Here is a 19,138-nt window from a genome sequence, read left to right on the forward strand (position 1 = left end):
TATGCTTACATTCAGACTTTGAAAGCAAAAGAGGTTTAAGAAAACACATAGATAACAAGCACCCTTGGTATTACTATTTTGATGACCAGCCAGAAATTAAAAGGGAAGAAGTCGAACTTAACCAGCCTATTGTCCAAAAGAAAGCCTCTACAAGTTCCAAACCTTACTATTCAATCGATGAAGGGATCGGAAAATCGTTTTATAGGTGGTTGACCACTACCTGCGGTGGAGGTAAAAATGACAGAGAAGCTAAACAAGTCGCTAAACGAGCTTTGAAGTTTTTGATGAGCAGTACTGGGGATAACGAATCTCAAACACCCTTAACTTACGAACTGATTGATTGTTGTTTAGGGTCTACAACAATAATATTGACATTTTTGACTGTTTTAGACGAACAATGGAAACTATCTTCTTCAGGGGCACTTAATTATGTTAAAGCTATTTCTGATTTAATGGATTATAGAAAATCATTTGGAATCAATGATAATAAATTGAGATGTTTTACAATCACAGAAGTTTATTTGAGGAGAGCAAAGGAAAATCTGAGAAAGAAGAAACGCCTTGACGGCACGAGAAACTTTGACCTAGAAACGCTCATTGGTCGAGACAGCTGGGCCACTTTAGAAGAAATGGAGGGAGTCATTCCTTATCATATCTTCAAATTCAAAGAAATCGTTAATAAGTGCAAAGTACAACAACCATTACCCAATAAACAAGAGCTTACATTCTGTACTCGTTTCATCACAACCTTTTTATTTTTACGTGTAAAGTGCAGTAGACCAATGACATTTCAATACTTGACTCTAACAATGATCGAAAAAGCAAAGCAGGCTGATGGTTTCATTGACCAGAGGGAGTTCAAAACGACAGGTAAATATCTTTTTGATACTCTCATCTTAACTGAAGAAGTATTTACTGTCTTGGACACATACACAGACTTTGTTAGACCTCTTATGAAACCAAGTTGTGACTATCTGTTAGTATCGACAACAGGCAATCAATATCAATCTTTAACAACTGCAATGACTTTAATTGTACATCAAGCCATAGGAAAGTATATCCATCCAACAAGATATCGACAAATAGTTGAAACAACAAGTGCGGATAGATTATCTCGATCCGAACAGGAGATAATATCAGAGGATCAAAAACATAGCTCTGATGTTGCAAAGGTTCACTACAAAAAGAAACAATCGAGAATAGTCGCCACGCAAGGTCGTCAATGCATGGAGAAAATGCTTGGTACTACACGAAAGGATCACCAAGAAGCATGTTCAGGCGTGCTGAGAGATTTAGCTGCCATGTCAAGAAATACAATTGAATCACAACCAATTCAAGACGCAGTTGCTAGTTCAGCTTCTTCAACCTCAACAAATAATCACATTCCAATGATAGTAGATTCAGACGATGACGCATTCGAACCAAGTAATATTGAGGCTCAGTGCACTGAAGTGAACAACATCATGCAACGTGTGCAATCAATGTGTTCGACTTCACCTCTCACAAATCAAAATCTAAACGAGTCAAGAGACGTACAAATGGAAGTCGTAAGGTCAACTGTATCATCTACACCAAAACGTCCTCAAAACTCTAAGAGTTACGACAAACGAAGAATAACTGAAAGTGTAGAGGTGAAAAAGGAAACTGCTATTAAAGAGACAAGAAAATCTTCTAGAAACATCAAATTTTCACAAGAGGAAGATGAGGAGCTTTTAAAAGGGATACAAAAACATGGTGAGAAGAACTGGGCAGCCATTATAAAAGACAAAACATTTGACTTTCATCCCTCAAGAACAAGAGACTCGTTGAGGGTACGAGCAGATTCAGCAAAATTTAAAAAGCTTTTGAAAATGTAAATTGACTATGAATTTTGAAGTGTTATTTTAACAGTTAATTAAATATTTGATGGAAATTTATAATAGGCCAGTGTCATTTAAGATAATTATATTGTTCTGAAATTCAATTCTCTACTTGTATAGGTGCACTTAATACATCCCCACTCTTCATTTTCAAATCTTGAAATTTTGAATTTATTTCCTAAAAAGAACTACTCTAACTGTAGACCACTGGTAGCAAAAAGAAAGCCTGTCGATTTTAGCCTACAATTTATATGATAGCCAAGTAGCCAAAGGATTTTTGGAAGACGAAAGTTATTTCTATGAATGACGTAACTGAAAATGGAAAAGGACAGAATAAAATTGTAACTTTTTGACATGCGCATTCAATAAAAAGTAAGACATTGTCATTTTCAATTCTTTTTGATCAAAATGAACTACTTGAATGAAGACCACTGCTAGCACATAGATAGCCTTTCGATTTTAGTACGAACTTGCTTTAATAGCCCATTAGCCAATGAATTTTATGGCAATACATCGTTCTTGAATAAAAAAAGGAAATGGGAAGGAACTTTTACTTTGTGACATGCGCACTTGATATAAAGTGAGACTTTGTCAATTTTTGATACTTTTTAATGGAGACTACTGCTAGCACATAGATAGCCTTTCGATTTTAGTACAAACTTGCTTTAATAGCCCAATAGCCAATGAATTTTATGGCAATACATCGTTTTTGAATAAGAAAAGGGAATGGGAAGGAATTTTAACTTTGTGACATGCGCACTTGATGTAAAGTGAGACTTTGTCAATTTTTGATACTTTTTAATGGAAATGAACTACTTGAATGGAGACTTCTGCTAGCACATAGATAGCCTTTCGATTTTAGTACAAACTTGCTTTGATAGCCCAATAGCCAATAGATTTATCCGAGTACAACGTTCATCAAACGACTTCACTGACAACGTAATAGAAAATAGGACGGAGAGAGGTCTTTCAAGATGACATCATTGTCAATTAAAGTGGAATACAGAAAGAAGCTTTCAATCCGTGTCATGCGCATTAAAACTTCAAAAGAATGAAATACATTTTTTGAATATGAAATTTTTTGAGCTACCGGGCTACCAAAGCAATTTCAACCAAATTTGATTGGCTACCAAGGGGCTGCCCATGGGCTACCATCAACTGTAGCCCATTCTATGAAATATTATCAAAAATGACAAAGTCTTGTGATGTAGCTAATGCGCATGTCACAAATGGAAAGCTTTGCTCTATTCCCTTTAATTCTCAAATAATTTAGAAATCCCTTACCAAAAAGTAGAACTCTGCCATTATTTGATTTTTTTAGATCGATGAACTATTTCGAATGTAGGCCACTAGTAGAAAATAAATAGCCTGTCAAATTTCCTTTTAACTTGCTTTGATAGCCCAGTAGCCCATAAATTTATGGTACTTCCACACATTTTGAATGATATTGTTGACAATTTAATAAGGTATGGGAGAGAGATAAGAATTTCCAAATGACGTAATAAATCTTCAAATTTGTGACATGCGCATATCATACTTCAAATGACTGTTGTGGTCCAATTTCCTATCATATTGTCAGCGACGTCATTAAAAACAGTACTACTTTAAATCAACTGGCTATTTGGCTATCAAAGCAATTTAAGCTAGAATCGACAGGCTATCTATTTGCTACCAGTAGTCTCCATTCAAGTAGTTCATTTTGGTTAAAAAGGATCGAAAATTGGCAAAGTCTAACTTTTTATTTAGTGCGCATGTCAAAAACTTTAGATTCTGTCTCATTTCATATAACATTATCAGTGACGTCATTTAAAAAAAGTTGTATTATCACAAATCAACTGGCTACTTGGCTATCAAAGTCAGTTCAAACTAAAATTGAAAGGCTATATAAGTCCTACCAGTGGTCTCCATTCTATGTAGTTTATTTCGGTAAAAAGAATTGAAAAATGACAAAGTCTAACTTTTTATTCAGTGCGCATGTCCCAAAGTAAAAATTCCTTCCCATTCTTTTTTCTCATTGCAAGGAAACATCAATTAAAAACGGTGTATTGACATAAATTTTATTGGCTAATGGGCTATCAAAGCAAGCTCGTACTAAAATCGAAAGGCTATATATGTCCTACCAGTGGTCTCCATTCAAATAGTTCATTTCGATTAAAAAGAATCGAAAATTTGGCAAAGTCTCACTTTATATCAAGTGCGCATGTCACAAAGTAAAAATTCCTTCCCATTCCCTTTTCTCATTCAAGAATGATGTATTGCCATAGAATTTGTTGGCTAATGGGCTATCAAAGCAAATTTGTACTGAAATATGAAGGCTATCTATGTGCTAGCAGTGGTCTCCATTCAAATAGTTCATTTTGATTAAACATAGTCATTATAAAAACACTGGTCTGGAAGGCTTTTGTTTCTTGTTATTGTTAAATGATGGAGCTTATGTACAAAAATCGATTCATTTTGCAAACTTTTAAAATTTGCAAAATTAAAAAATAGACCATTCCGTAGAGGAGATGTTGGTAACGTGATCCAAAAGTATGCAAATCACAACTTGTGTTTTGTTTATAACAAAAGGAAATTGAACAAAAATCTAAAAACCATACATTGCCAGACCGGGATTTTTTATAATGACTATGATTAAAAAGTATCGAAAATTGACAAAGTCTCACTTTATATCAAGTGCGCCTGTCACAAAGTAAAAGTTCCTTCCCATTCCCTTTCTCATTCAAAAACGTGTGTTGCCATGAAATTTATTGGCTAATGGGCTATCAAAGCAAGTTTGTACTAAAATCGAAAGGCTATCTATGTGCTAGCAGTGGTCTCCATTAAAGTAGTTTATTTTGGTCAAAGAATTGAAACATGATAAAGTCTCGATTTTCATTATGTAGTACAGTTAACGCTTTCTAATTCGATCTTCAAGGGGAATTGGATTTTCATCGAATAAGGGAGCTTATCGAATAAGGGAGTGTCGTTCATGAGACTTTCTTGTTGACGGGACTTTAAATTTAATCGAATAACAGAGCCTATCGAATAGTAGAACGTCGAATTAGAGAGCGTCAACTGTATGTGAAAAACTTAAAGCTATGTTCCATTTCATTTTCATTTTTGGTGGTGTCATTCAAATAACTCTGTGCTACCGAGAATTAACTGGCTTTTGGGCTACCAAAGCAATTGAAAGCTTAACTTGACAGGCTATTTATTTGCTACCAGTTGTCTACACATTGAAGGTAGTTCATCAAAGAAGTATACATTGCATTTTCAGATTTATTAAATAGATATGCTGGAATGTTTCAAAATGTCTTGGTTGTTAGTTCTGGCCATTGGTCGGTCTCCTTTTCTAAATCTCATAGGATATTCAAGCAAAATGTCCCATTATCCTTATTTATTGCAATGAATTTTATTGAATCATTAAATTGTACAACATCGTAAACCAATCAATCAATATTGATCAATGTCTTAAATCAATAAAGCTATCAATATGATTTATACGCTTTTATTATAAGAAAATACTTTATAAGAATTTTTATGATCAAATTGGCCAAAATATTAAGAATATAGTAAAAATATCACCATCATGGAATTTAGCAACTGAACCTAAAAATGCCTTACAGTTGTTACCAATGATACACCAGTAATGCTCAATAATCTCATGAAAATCCTATTTTATGCTTCAGGCATACATTACATGTTAAATATAGGTTAAATTTCGATCTTATCTTAATATAAATAAGGATATTTCAGGATTTCCACCAAAAAGTCAAAGAAGAGTGTAAATTATAATAAAATGAATCATAAGTCAAAACTCTAAAGAGTTAGATTTTGATATCATCTCAGACATATTATTTTTCGAAAGAAAATTGATAAAACAAAAAAACTTTAAAATTAAGCTTTCTGTTTTCAAATGATCAAGAGATAAATGATAACAATGAAGATGAGAGAAAAGGCACCTGAAGAAGGTTACATACAATAAATAATCAAGAATTACTATCAGTGTCAGATAGACAAATGATGTCTGTCAGTTCTACGTTTGGTTTAAACAACTCAACCATAGTCGCCATCTTTGCCGGAAGCACTTCTTCTGCAACTTCATCCCCCTCAGCCTCTGTATCAGTCTCTTGTATTATGAAGACTTCTGAATCATACTGGTTGAATCTCGAATGGCTTGAAAACAGCTTTGAAAATTCCAACGGCCTGTATTTATACTGTACTCATTCCTTTGTTGATGTTTTACATTTTTCATTATGGCTTGCTTTCTCTGTCAGAGAATATTTTCTTCCTTGGCGCTTTTGAAATATTCTACTCGCTTCGACATTCTTGAGAGACATTGCGCTCGCGAACAACTTCACTCAACGCGAAGTGAACACTATTTGATGATATGCCTTACTGTAGTTAATTTCTGGTCTGTTCCTGTATTTAAGGAACTCGCAAGGAACCTTTATCTGAAGAACTCTTTGATCCCTAAGGATCTCTTTGTTCTGTGTTGTTTTTCATAAAAGAATAAACTGTTCAATAAGGAATGGTTTAGACTCCAATCTCAAAATTGTGTTTCAATTGTTCCTCCGTTCCTTTATAGGATGAATTTTTTGGTCTTTTCGTGTTGACAGATAATTTGTTCTCTTACAAAAGAATAAGATGTATACTTTCGCTAAGGAGCAAATTTGTTCTTTCTTCAATTTTATAACAAGGAACAATTTGTACACAAATGTATTTTTAATAATAGAATATTGAGTTCCTTATTAACTTTCTATTGCGGGAACGAAATAATGACTAATGTCAAGTTTTTATATTCCCTAAACGTTTGATTTTCCTCTCCCTATTGGAGAACAAGTTTGCTAACGGTGGGAATATATTGGTCGTTTAGCTTACGGGGGTTAATTGAACAATTCTATTCTTTAATTCGAACAAATAAAAAGTAAAATGAAACCCCCTTGTAAAGATTTGACAAGAAAAAACATAAAAGGCTCTTCTCAAATCAGGTCATTCATAATGCGTCGCCCAAGGCGACTCCAGGTCAACTGGAAGAGCTTAGTGGGAGCTGCACATGGTAAAAGAACGCTAAAACTCCGACCAAACCAGCGGGACCTTTACACGTGTCCTATAAAGCTATGTTTACATGGTGACTTCAAAAGTTGCAGAGGGTTGAGAAAGCATATCAACACTAAACATCCTTGGTACTATTACTTTGACGAGCAGCCTGAAGTTAAACGTGAGGACATGACTGACTTTCCTGTTGCACCAAAGAGAGCATCTACTGCCGGTAAGCCGTCTTTTTCATTGGATGAAGGAATTGGAAGAGACTTTTTAACTTGGCTTGGAACATCTTGTGGAGGTGGAAAAAACAATAAGAGGCTAGACAGATTGGCAAACGAGCTATGAAATATTTTATGCATGCCATGGGTAACAATGAAAATGACATTGACCTAACTAACGAATTTGTTGACTGTTGTTTGTCATCTGCTTCAATTTTCATATCGTTTCTAAAAGTGATAGAAGAAGAATGGAAAGTTGGTCCCTCGGGTGCTGTAAACTACGTAAAGTGTATTACAGATTTCATTGATTTTCGAAAAGCAAATGGAGTTTCTGACAATACTCTTCGTTGCTTCACAGTTGTGGAAGTTTATCTCAGGCGAGCAAATGAAAACCTTCGAAAGAAAAAGAACTTAGACTGTAATCGAAACCTCGACTTGGAAACCCTTATCGCCAGAAACAGCTGGGCAACGTTGGAGGAAATGGAAGTGGTCATACCTTCCCACATGAAACAGTTCAAAAAGATAATTGAAAAGTGTTCTGAAAGCCACGAAGCAAGATTTCTAACGAAAGGTGAATTGGTCTTCTGTATTCGATTCATCACAACTTTGCTTTTCCTCCGAGTTAAATGCTCAAGACCTATGACGTACCAGTTTCTCACGGTTGAAATGGTTAACAAAGCAAGAAATAATGGTGGATTTGTCGATCAAAGAGAGTTCAAAACAGCATCAAGGTATGATTATGGTTCTAAAGAATTTGTATTAGATTAAGACAAAGTCTACTTTTTCTGCTTGATATCCTAATTTTAAGAAACGATGATTTTTGATCTAATAAATGATACCATACATTTTATATCACTTACTGTATCTTTAAATCAAAGTTTAATTCTCATTTAAATCATATCTATCATATGATAATTATTATTTTGTTATGATATTTAAACTGTTTTATTAATAGTATAATATAATAACAATGCATGTTTATTGTTTTAAGGTATATCTTCGACACTTTGATATTATCAGACGATACGATAGAGATTATTGATTTGTACTTAGAGTACATCCGACCTCGTCTCAATCCACAATGCGACTTCCTTCTACTCTCAACAAATGGAACTCAATTTCAATCCTTGACTTCAGCTATGACGATCCTCGTTCATGAAGCCATTGGCAAGCACATCAACCCAACTCGTTATAGGCAAATAGTCGAAACGGAAAGCAGCGAAAGGCTTAACTTGGAAGAGCAACATTATATCACCGAAGATCAAAAGCACAGCTCTACTGTAGCTAAAATACACTACAAGAAGACTCAATCGAGGATCGTTGCAGTAGAGGGACGTAAATGTATGGAAAAGATGACAAAGGACGCAAGGTCTGACGGCAACAAAAACCTTGTTGAAATGTTTAATAATATATCTTGTTCTTTCGATAACGACGTATTGAGTCATAGTCGACGCATAATAGAAGGTATGAAACCTAACGCTCAAAATTCGATTTCGAGTGCTTCTTGCTCATCAAGCCATATGGAAGTTGATACCGATCCATACCAACCAGTGAGTGAATCACTAAACGAATCGACAGATATGGTCATCACAGAAACTTTTCCTACTAATAACACTCCAGCCGTGGCTGATGTACAGGAAGTCAGCATCTTAAATATACCAAATGACAATATTGTTATCAAAAAGGAGGCTGCTCGACAACAAACTAACAGAAAACAACCTAAAAATGTGAAATTCACTAGTGCAGAAGATCATTGTTTAAAGCAGGGCATCGAAAAATACGGTCGTAAATCATGGGCTATAATTTTGAAAGACCCTAACTTAAAGTTTCATGAAACTAGAACTAGAGATTCTTTGAGGGTTAGAGCTGATAGTGCTTGCTTTAGAAAGCTTTTTAATGATAATAAATAATTGTAAATATTATATCAAATGTGATAAAATATATTATGATATTTCATTCATTTCTATTCAATTTTACTTTTATCTTGAGCAGCTTTCTAAATAATCTTGTTTCAATTTTTAAGATAACTGAAAAATGTCAAAAAATAAAATCAACAATTACACGGGACCTAAAAGACTTTCTTACGAATTCAAATTGATGTCATCTTCTGAAGAATCTGAGGAGTTTGATTTTGAGGCTTTCAATTCTGGTCAACCTCCAAAGAGAACAAAGAAACAAACTAAACCAACTTTGAAGCGCTCCAAGAGGGAAGGCATGTGCATGCTATCTGGAGATGAGAGCAAATCTGAATCTTCCCAAACAGAACAATTTCAAGAAAAGCTGAGAGTTGAAAGTCCTAAAAATAGCAAAATTAAAAAGAAAGAGGAAAGCAAAAACTTGATCAGTATCAAAGATGATAAAATAATAGACACATTTATCAAAAATTTCAAGGCATGATATGATGAGAATTCTTTGTCGAGTTTATCTATATGCCTTTGCATTTGAGAAATTTGGGTTTGTATTGTATTGATACCTAACAACTAAATATTTATATTCAAAAATATGTTGTAGAGAAAATTTACTTAGTTCATTAGCTTGTGGAATATATATATAATACCAATTACGATAAGAAGCTTATCAATTTTAAGAAATGTGAATGTCAATTTTATTCAAGTCTAGGTTTCTACTAATTAATATCAAGATTAAAAATGTGGGATATCAACATTCCTGTTACAGGTTTTAGTCAATGTGTTACATCTTGATACACTTTGATACTACCTAATACACCTTGTTACAGGTTTTCATATGAAGTTCGAAAATAGTCTTGTTACAATCGAAGATAAGATGATGATATTTGATGACTCAGCAAATATTTCTTATTAAAATCAGGCAATTCTTATTACAGCTTTGTACCCCTTTTTCATTCTTCTACACCTTATTACACATCTGAGATAAGATGATGATTTTTGATGACTCAGCAAAAATTTCTTATTACAAATCAAGCAATTCTCATTACATCTTTGTACCCCTTCTTCATTCTTCTACACCTTATTACACATCTGAGATAAGATGACGATTTTTGATGACTCAGCAAAAATTTCTTATTACAAATCAGGCAATTCTTATTACAGCTTTGTACCCCTTCTTCATTCTTCTACACCTTATTACAGATCTGAGATAAGATGATGATTTTTGATGACTCAGCAAAAATTTCTTATTACAAATCAGGCAATTCTTATTACAGCTTTGTACCCCTTTTTCATTCTTCTACACCTTATTACAGATCTGAGATAAGATGATGATTTTTGATGACTCAGCAAAAATTTCTTATTACAAATCAGGCAATTCTTATTACAGCTTTGTACCCCTTCTTCATTCTTCTACACCTTATTACAGATCTGAGATAAGATGATGATTTTTGATGACTCAGCAAATATTTCTTATTACAAATCAGGCAATTCTTATTACAGCTTTGTACCCCTTCTTCATTCTTCTACACCTTATTACAGATCGAAGATAAGATGATGATTTTTGATGACTCAGCAAATATTTCTTATTACAAATCAGGCAATTCTTATTACAGCTTTGTACCCCTTCTTCATTCTTCTACACCTTATTACACATCTGAGATAAGATGACGATTTTTGATGACTCAGCAAAAATTTCTTATTACAAATCAGGCAATTCTTATTACAGCTTTGTACCCCTTCTTCATTCTTCTACACCTTATTACACATCTGAGATAAGATGACGATTTTTGATGACTCAGCAAAAATTTCTTATTACAAATCAGGCAATTCTTATTACAGCTTTGTACCCCTTCTTCATTTTTCTACACCTTATTACAGATCTGAGATAAGATGATGATTTTTGATGACTCAGCAAATATTTCTTATTACAAATCAGGCAATTCTTATTACAGCTTTGTACCCCTTCTTCATTCTTCTACACCTTATTACACATCTGAGATAAGATGATGATTTTTGATGACTCAGCAAAAATTTCTTATTACAAATCAGGCAATTCTTATTACAGCTTTGTACCCCTTCTTCATTCTTCTACACCTTATTACACATCTGAGATAAGATGACAATTTTTGATGACTCAGCAAAAATTTCTTATTACAAATCAGGCAATGTTTATTACAGCTTAGTACCCCTTTTTCATTCTTCTACACCTTATTACACATCTGAGATAAGATGATGATTTTTGATGACTCAGCAAAAATTTCTTATTACAAATCAGGCAATTCTTATTACAGCTTTGTACCCCTTTTTCATTCTTCTACACCTTATTACACATCTGAGATAAGATGATGATTTTTGATGACTCAGCAAAAATTTCTTATTACAAATCAGGCAATGTTTATTACAGCTTAGTACCCCTTTTTCATTCTTCTACACCTTATTACACATCTGAGATAAGATGACGATTTTTGATGACTCAGCAAAAATTTCTTATTACAAATCAGGCGATTCTTATTACAGCTTTGTACCCCTTTTTCATTCTTCTACACCTTATTACAGATCGAAGATAAGATGACGATTTTTGATGACTCAACAAAAATTTCTTATTACAAATCAGGCAATGTTTATTACAGCTTAGTACCCCTTTTTCATTCTTCTACACCTTATTACACATCTGAGATAAGATGACGATTTTTGATGACTCAGCAAAAATTTCTTATTACAAATCAGGCAATTCTTATTACAGCTTTGTACCCCTTCTTCATTCTTCTACACCTTATTACAGATCTGAGATAAGATGATGATTTTTGATGACTCAGCAAAAATTTCTTTTTACAAATCAGGCAATGTTTATTACAGCTTAGTACCCCTTTTTCATTCTTCTACACCTTATTACACATCTGAGATAAGATGACGATTTTTGATGACTCAGCAAAAATTTCTTATTACAAATCAGGCGATTCTTATTACAGCTTTGTACCCCTTCTTCATTCTTCTACACCTTATTACAGATCTGAGATAAGATGATGATTTTTGATGACTCAGCAAAAATTTCTTATTACAAATCAGGCGATTCTTATTACAGCTTAGTACCCCTTTTTCATTCTTCTACACCTTATTACACATCTGAGATAAGATGACGATTTTTGATGACTCAGCAAAATTTTCTTATTACAAATCAGGCAATTTTTATTACAGCTTTGTACCTCTTTTTCATTCTTCTACACCTTATTACACATCTGAGATAAGATGACGATTTTTGATGACTCAGCAAAAATTTCTTATTACAAATCAGGCGATTCTTATTACAGCTTTGTACCCCTTTTTCATTCTTCTACACCTTATTACAGATCGAAGATAAGATGATGATTTTTGATGATTCAGCATTCGAAAGATTTCAACAATAGTTGTAATAAGCTGTAGCAGGGTGATTTAAATGTCAAAACTTGTAGTAAAAATGCCTCCGCATGTAATAAGAAATTTTGCTGATTCAGCATTCGAAAGATTTCAAAAATAGTTGTAATAAGCTGTAGAAGGGTGATTAAAATGTTAAAACTTGTAGTAAAAGTGCCTCCACATGTAATAAGAAATTATGCTGATTCAGCATTCGAAAGATTTCTAAAATAGTTGTAATAAGCCGTAGAAGGGTGATTAAAATGTCAAAACTTGTAGTAAAAATGCTTCCATATGTAATAAGAAATTTTGCTGATTCAGCATTCGAAAGATTTCAAGAATACTTGTAATAAGCTGTAGAAGGGTGATTAAAATGTCAAAACTTGTAGTAAAAATGCTTCCATATGTAATAAGAAATTTTGCTGATTCAGCATTCGAAAGATTTCAAGAATACTTGTAATAAGCTGTAGAAGGGTGATTAAAATGTTAAAAGTTGTAGTAAAAGTGCCTCCACATGTAATAAGAAATTATGCTGATTCAGCATTCGAAAGATTTCTAAAATAGTTGTAATAAGCCGTAAAAGGGTGATTAAAATGTCAAAACTTGTAATAAAATTGCCTCCACATGTAATAAGAAATTATGCTGATTCTGCATTCAGAAGATTTCTAAAATAGTTGTAATAAGCCGTAGAAGGGTGATTAAAATGTCAAAACTTGTAGTAAAAATGCTTCCATATGTAATAAGAAATTTTGCTGATTCAGCATTCGAAAGATTTCAAGAATACTTGTAATAAGCTGTAGAAGGGTGATTAAAATGTCAAAACTTGTAGTAAAAATGCTTCCATATGTAATAAGAAATTTTGCTGATTCAGCATTCGAAAGATTTCAAGAATACTTGTAATAAGCTGTAGAAGGGTGATTAAAATGTCAAAACTTGTAGTAAAAGTGCCTCCACATGTAATAAGAAATTATTCTGATTCAGCATTCGAAAGATTTCAAAAATAGTTGTAATAAGCTGTAGAAGGGTGATTAAAACGTCAAAACTTGTAGTAAAAATGTCTCCGCATGTAATAAGAAATTATGCTCTAACTCGGCATTCGAAAGATATCGAATGTCCATAACATTAATGCAACATTAGAATTGTAATAAGCCGTAGAAGGGTGATTAAAATGTTAAAACTTGTAATAAAATTGCCTCCACATGTAATAAGAAATTTTGCTGATTCAGCATTCGAAAGATTTCAAAAATAGTTGTAATAAGCCGTAAAAGGGTGATTAAAATGTCAAAACTTGTAATAAAATTGCCTCCACATGTAATAAGAAATTTTGCTGATTCAGCATTCGAAAGATTTCTAAAATAGTTGTAATAAGCTGTAGAAGGGTGATTTAAATGTCAAAACTTGTAATAAAATTGCCTCCACATGTAATAAGAAATTATGCTCATTCAGCATTCGAAAGATTTCAAAGATAGTTGTAAAAATGAAGTCTTTTTAACGTCCGTCTAACGTCCATAACATTAATGCAACATTAGACTTGTAATAAGCCGTAGAAGGGTGATTAAAACGTCAAAACTTGTAGTAAAAATGTCTCCGCATGTAATAAGAAATTATGCTAACTCGGCATTCGAAAGATATCGAATGTCCATAACATTAATGCAACATTAGAATTGTAATAAGCCGTAGAAGGGTGATTAAAATGTTAAAACTTGTAATAAAATTGCCTCCACATGTAATAAGAAATTTTGCTGATTCAGCATTCGAAAGATTTCTAAAATAGTTGTAATAAGCTGTAGAAGGGTGATTTAAATGTCAAAACTTGTAATAAAATTGCCTCCACATGTAATAAGAAATTATGCTGACTCGGCATTCGAAAGATATCGAATGTCCATAACATTAATGCAACATTAGAATTGTAATAAGCCGTAGAAGGGTGATTAAAATGTTAAAACTTGTAATAAAATTGCCTCCACATGTAATAAGAAATTTTGCTGATTCAGCATTCGAAAGATTTCTAAAATAGTTGTAATAAGCTGTAGAAGGGTGATTTAAATGTCAAAACTTGTAATAAAATTGCCTCCACATGTAATAAGAAATTATGCTCATTCAGCATTCGAAAGATTTCAAAAATAGTTGTAATAAGCTGTAGAAGGGTGATTAAAATGTCAAAACTTGTAGTAAAAATGCCTCTGCATGTAATAAGAAATTATGCTGACACGGCATTCGAAAGATATCGAATTTCCATAACATTAATGCAACATTAGAATTGTAATAAGCCGTAGAAGGGTGATTAAAATGTTAAAACTTGTAATAAAATTGCCTCCACATGTAATAAGAAATTTTGCTGATTCAGCATTCGAAAGATTTCTAAAATAGTTGTAATAAGCTGTAGAAGGGTGGTTTAAATGTCAAAACTTGTAATAAAATTGCCTCCACATGTAATAAGAAATTATGCTCATTCAGCATTCGAAAGATTTCAAAAATAGTTGTAATAAGCCGTAGAAGGGTGATTAAAATGTCAAAACTTGTAGTAAAAATGTCTCCGCATGTAATAAGAAATTTTGCTGATTCAGCATTCGAAAGATTTCAAAGATAGTTAAAATTTCTAACAAAAATAGATACCTCTTGCGTTTAATTGATTTGTGTGCTAATCGCGCAGGGAATAGAAAACAATCAAATGGCTTATTGGAACTAATTTTCGCGGGAACTAATTTTCGCGGTCGAAAAAAAATTTCCGAAAAATTGCATTTCGCGGGTTTTAATTTTCGCGGTTTTTTCCATTCAGGAATTTTCGCGGGTTTTAATTTTCGCGGTTTTGCCTTTTTTTGGACAAATTTCTTTCATTTTCCTAGGGATTTTCCAAATTTTTCGATAAAATTGGAAAAAATTGTACTTCGCGGGAATTAATTTTCGCGGTTTTCGACTCTCAAAATTTTTCGCGGGTTCAAATTTTCGCGATTTTGACGAAAAACCGCGAAAAACGCTAAAATTAAAACCCGCGAAAATTAGTTCCAATAAGGTAAATGATAGTTTCCCAACGAATTTGAAGGTCCTAAATGTGATTTGTTATTTCAATCAGAAATAGATAACTTTTCATCGGAGGATTAAGACGAGTGAGATGGTTATTTAGATTTATATTAAAGGGACATAACAGTACTTGCGAAATTTTTGACCTCTTTTATTTCATAATTCAGCCAGACTATTTACTTAATTGTTTGCTATTTGAGAGCGCGTCAACACACAGGCTTCTACCAGTACAAATCTTTATTAACATTTTCATCTAATAACTAATTAAAAGATACTAGCCGTATGCGCAGCGTCGCATGCTGCGTGTCCCAATCCAGTGAATCACTACACATCTAAAAAATACTAAAGGAAGAAAGATAGCCGCCGATTGATGATTTGATTTTGATTTTAGAAAATAACGGAGAAAAAAGATAACATTGCATTGCAATTTTTAACCACAATCAAGTAAATGGCTTAGAAAAATTATATTTTAGATCTTCTTAGCGATCGTGGCTGGCCATCGTAGTTGGACATTCGAAGGTGACTTTGAAAGACTTTGAAAAGTTTTGAAAGTGATTTCTTAAAAACTTTTTACATAACGTTGTAAAAACACACACGTTTTAGCGTATTAATATATAGATTAGAGACACGATTTCAAAGTGAAAGTTTAAAAGACCCTTTTGCCGGGCCCTTTTGCCATACCCTTGAATGATATAACTAATTTTACGCATGCCACAGTTGGCTTACTGGTTTAAAAGAATGCACAATCTTCTAAAAGACCAGAGTTTAAACCGGGACAAAGTATAATAAACCAGCTGCGCTGGAAAGTCAGCCCAAAAGGCTTAGAAGGCTTAGAAGTACAAATAAGAGATCTGGCTTTGTTAAAATCTGAAAAGCTTGAAAGGGCGTATCTATTTGCTTGAAACGTTCAGACGAAAAAGTAGTGGTGCATAGTGGGATCCGTCCAAAGCAGAAGTCGGTGAAACAAATTAATACATGTATTTTCTTTTATGAATACACTAGGGAATAGTTACAAACATTTTAGCTAATTCTCTCCAACATTACTCCCGTATGAATAGAAGCCTTATGGCTAACAGATAATAATATATATCCAAGGAACCTTAATAACTATATGATCTCACGATTTCTCAATACAGTAGTCCCATATGGATATAAGTTATATTGATTTATAGATTTATAGATATATATATATAATTCCCAGAGGTACTTTAACAGCTATTTTTCATCGTATCAACTCAGTGAACCGTATCCTCATACAAGATAAATGACCAACAAAAAATTAGATTATCAGTGCGTGTATTAGTTCACTGACACACCCTAATATCTAGTCTTAAACGAAAGTAGCTTCTGATAATCAGCAAAATATTTAACATGTTATATTTTTCTTCAGTTGAAACACTTGTACTATTTGAATAGGAATATTTAACAGGGCGTTAGCAAACTTACGGTTTTCCCCTGTCAAAATAGCTCAAAATGAGAACTCCTACTTTCGCCTACGTGGAGAGACAGGTTTTTCATCCGGGGTGAAGACGGTCTATTAGCAAAAAGATCTATTCAGCTAACGACGCCTGTAGGATTGTAAAATTTTACAGACATTTGATTTCTCTTTATATCAGGAAAGGTTTTCCCTCCAATATACTAGTTATTTGTATACTCTATTATTTCTAGTCACTTATAATTACTCGTGTTCAGTGCTTTCGAAATACACGGCAATCCATATTGAATACTTTGATTCCCTAGTTTGTTCAAAAAGAAAATAAGTTATATCCGTTTGAGCGAAGCGAATTTGAATTTGAATTTCGCTCCTCAAGTGACAGTTGATGAATTAGCCAATGAAAGCATGTTTTAGTTTCTGTTTTCCAACTGCCTCAGAAAAAAGCGCGATTTTTTATTGTCCAGTCGTTTACTCATTTTTATTCAGTGAGTGAGTCCTGCGCTTGTTCAACTGTTAAAAATGTGAGTCCAAAATTGGACTCACAGCTCGAACCTGTCTAGTTTATATCAGAGATATCAGATTATAAAAAACACTCGACGGGTGTCTTGTCATGACAATAAAATAAAAGACCCAAATAGAAGAATTTCTACAAGTAGTATACAACTTAACATTATTCAAAGAAAAGTAATTTCTTTAATACTCACTTTCTCTATAATTAGTTCTCTTTCTTTATTTGCAATGCAGAAGATAATGCAAAAAATAATTTTTTTTCTTTTTTTCTTATTATTATCAATTATACGCGTCTTTTTATGTTATGTGTTTTTCTCATCCTATTTTATCTTACTAAGAAAAAATTATTTTCACGCGCTAAGTAATTCCGAAATCCTGTTTCCCGAAAATAATCCGAAATCGGAATTAAAACTTAAAGTCTTAACCCTTTAAGTGCCGATGTCGTATATATACGACATGGGCTATATAGGAGGGCGAAGCCCTTCTGTAATGCCCAGTTTGAGTTAGAAATCGTTATTTTTGGTCGAACTCGTAGGAATTAGATTGTCCTTTATGGTCAAGCAAAAAAAAATTCAAAAGTGAGTCTTTCCAGCGAAATTTTAAGCAAAAAGTCAAAAAAATGCAAAAAATTGACAAAAATTCACTTTTTTGAGATTCTGACCGTTTTTTGACTATTTTTGGTCAACGAGTGATCCAAGAACCTCCAAATTTGGCCCTGTTTTACTTTATTCTGTCTTCTAGTGAATTGATTTGAAATTTTACCACTGGGCACCTTTTCATCAGTTCAGTCAGGTCCGCGCAGCGGGCCTGACTGCTGTAATTCCCTAACCTACCCCCCCTCCCCTTGGCCGCCGCCCACCACGCGCTTCCTAAATCGGGCGGCGCCGAAGGCGCCCAAAAGAAAGAAGAGACTCTAAGCTATCCAACGAGCTATATACAAGCTTCTAATTCCTTCTAGATCAGGAGATATAAGCCCTTAAAGTTTGAACTAGCGATTTTTTAAAAAAAACTTAGAAAAAAGGACCCTGGCACTCAAAGGGTTAACGACCAGCGGGAAAAAAATCGTCGAACCGATTTGAAGAGTCACCTGGGCTGACTAATTAATATAAAGATGTTTTTGAAAGTTTCGAAAGTGATAGGGAGCCGCTATTGTAAACAGAAAGTTTTAAAATGCTTGTGAATAAGAAATCATCAAAATGAAATATTATATTTGGGAAGAAGGTTGATTTTAACCCAGCTCCATCCAACTACAATGTTCCTGTATAGAAAATAGAAACTTGGCGTCTCAAAGTTAGTCTAGTGGTAGGAAAACTGCATGAGGTGCAAAAAGACGATGGTTCAACGCCGTGAAGAGGTAACCTGATAACAGATTGTGTATTTTCTGGCTCAGTACGCTGAAGCTCTAAAGACGTGGGCGAAAATATACAATCTGAAGAATATGGTCGCGCGCCTGTACGCGGACCGCGTAGAATTTTATTTGAGAGGAACAGGTCCGAGTGCAATGTCGACAGGGAAGGGTGTCATGGCCGACAACTTTTGGGTTGGGAGATATGTCAAGTTCTCTCAAAGCAAATTCAGAACTTTTTTGGAAAAGAAGCATGCAAAACATTATTGTATTTCACAGACAAGGTTCTTTAATGGATGATATATGCTCAAAAAAGAATCTTTTTTGCTTTAAAGGCCCCTTAAAACTAATCACACAAGAGAAAACAAAACATAATAACATCATACACAAATATCACTTAAATAAACAAACATCTTTATATTATC

The 19,138-nt window shown here is 33.6% G+C and overlaps 1 protein-coding gene across 1 annotated transcript; it reads left to right on the top strand.

Moving 5' to 3' along the window:
- The first annotated feature begins 7,611 nt into the window (after nt 1-7,611).
- Nucleotides 7,612-9,058, top strand: LOC136813901 (uncharacterized). Its single transcript, XM_067070398.1, has 2 exons — nt 7,612-7,833; nt 8,094-9,058. The coding sequence occupies exons 1-2, from the start codon at nt 7,742-7,744 to the stop codon at nt 9,010-9,012; spliced, it is 1,011 nt and encodes a 336-aa protein (XP_066926499.1). The 5' UTR covers nt 7,612-7,741; the 3' UTR covers nt 9,013-9,058.
- The last annotated feature ends 10,080 nt before the right edge of the window (nt 9,059-19,138 follow it).

The sequence above is a fragment of the Clytia hemisphaerica genome, unplaced genomic scaffold (genome assembly GCF_902728285.1).
Source record: "Clytia hemisphaerica strain Z4C2 unplaced genomic scaffold, Clytia hemisphaerica genome assembly, whole genome shotgun sequence".
NCBI lineage: Eukaryota > Metazoa > Cnidaria > Hydrozoa > Leptothecata > Clytiidae > Clytia > Clytia hemisphaerica.

Excerpts from the sequence above, each read along its gene's own strand:
- LOC136813901 (XM_067070398.1), top strand. The coding sequence starts at position 7,742 with ATGACGTACCAGTTTCTCACGGTTGAAATGGTTAACAAAGCAAGAAAT. Across the intron at positions 7,834-8,093 it reads GAGTTCAAAACAGCATCAAG|GTATATCTTCGACACTTTGA; the intron begins GTATGATTATGG and ends TATTGTTTTAAG.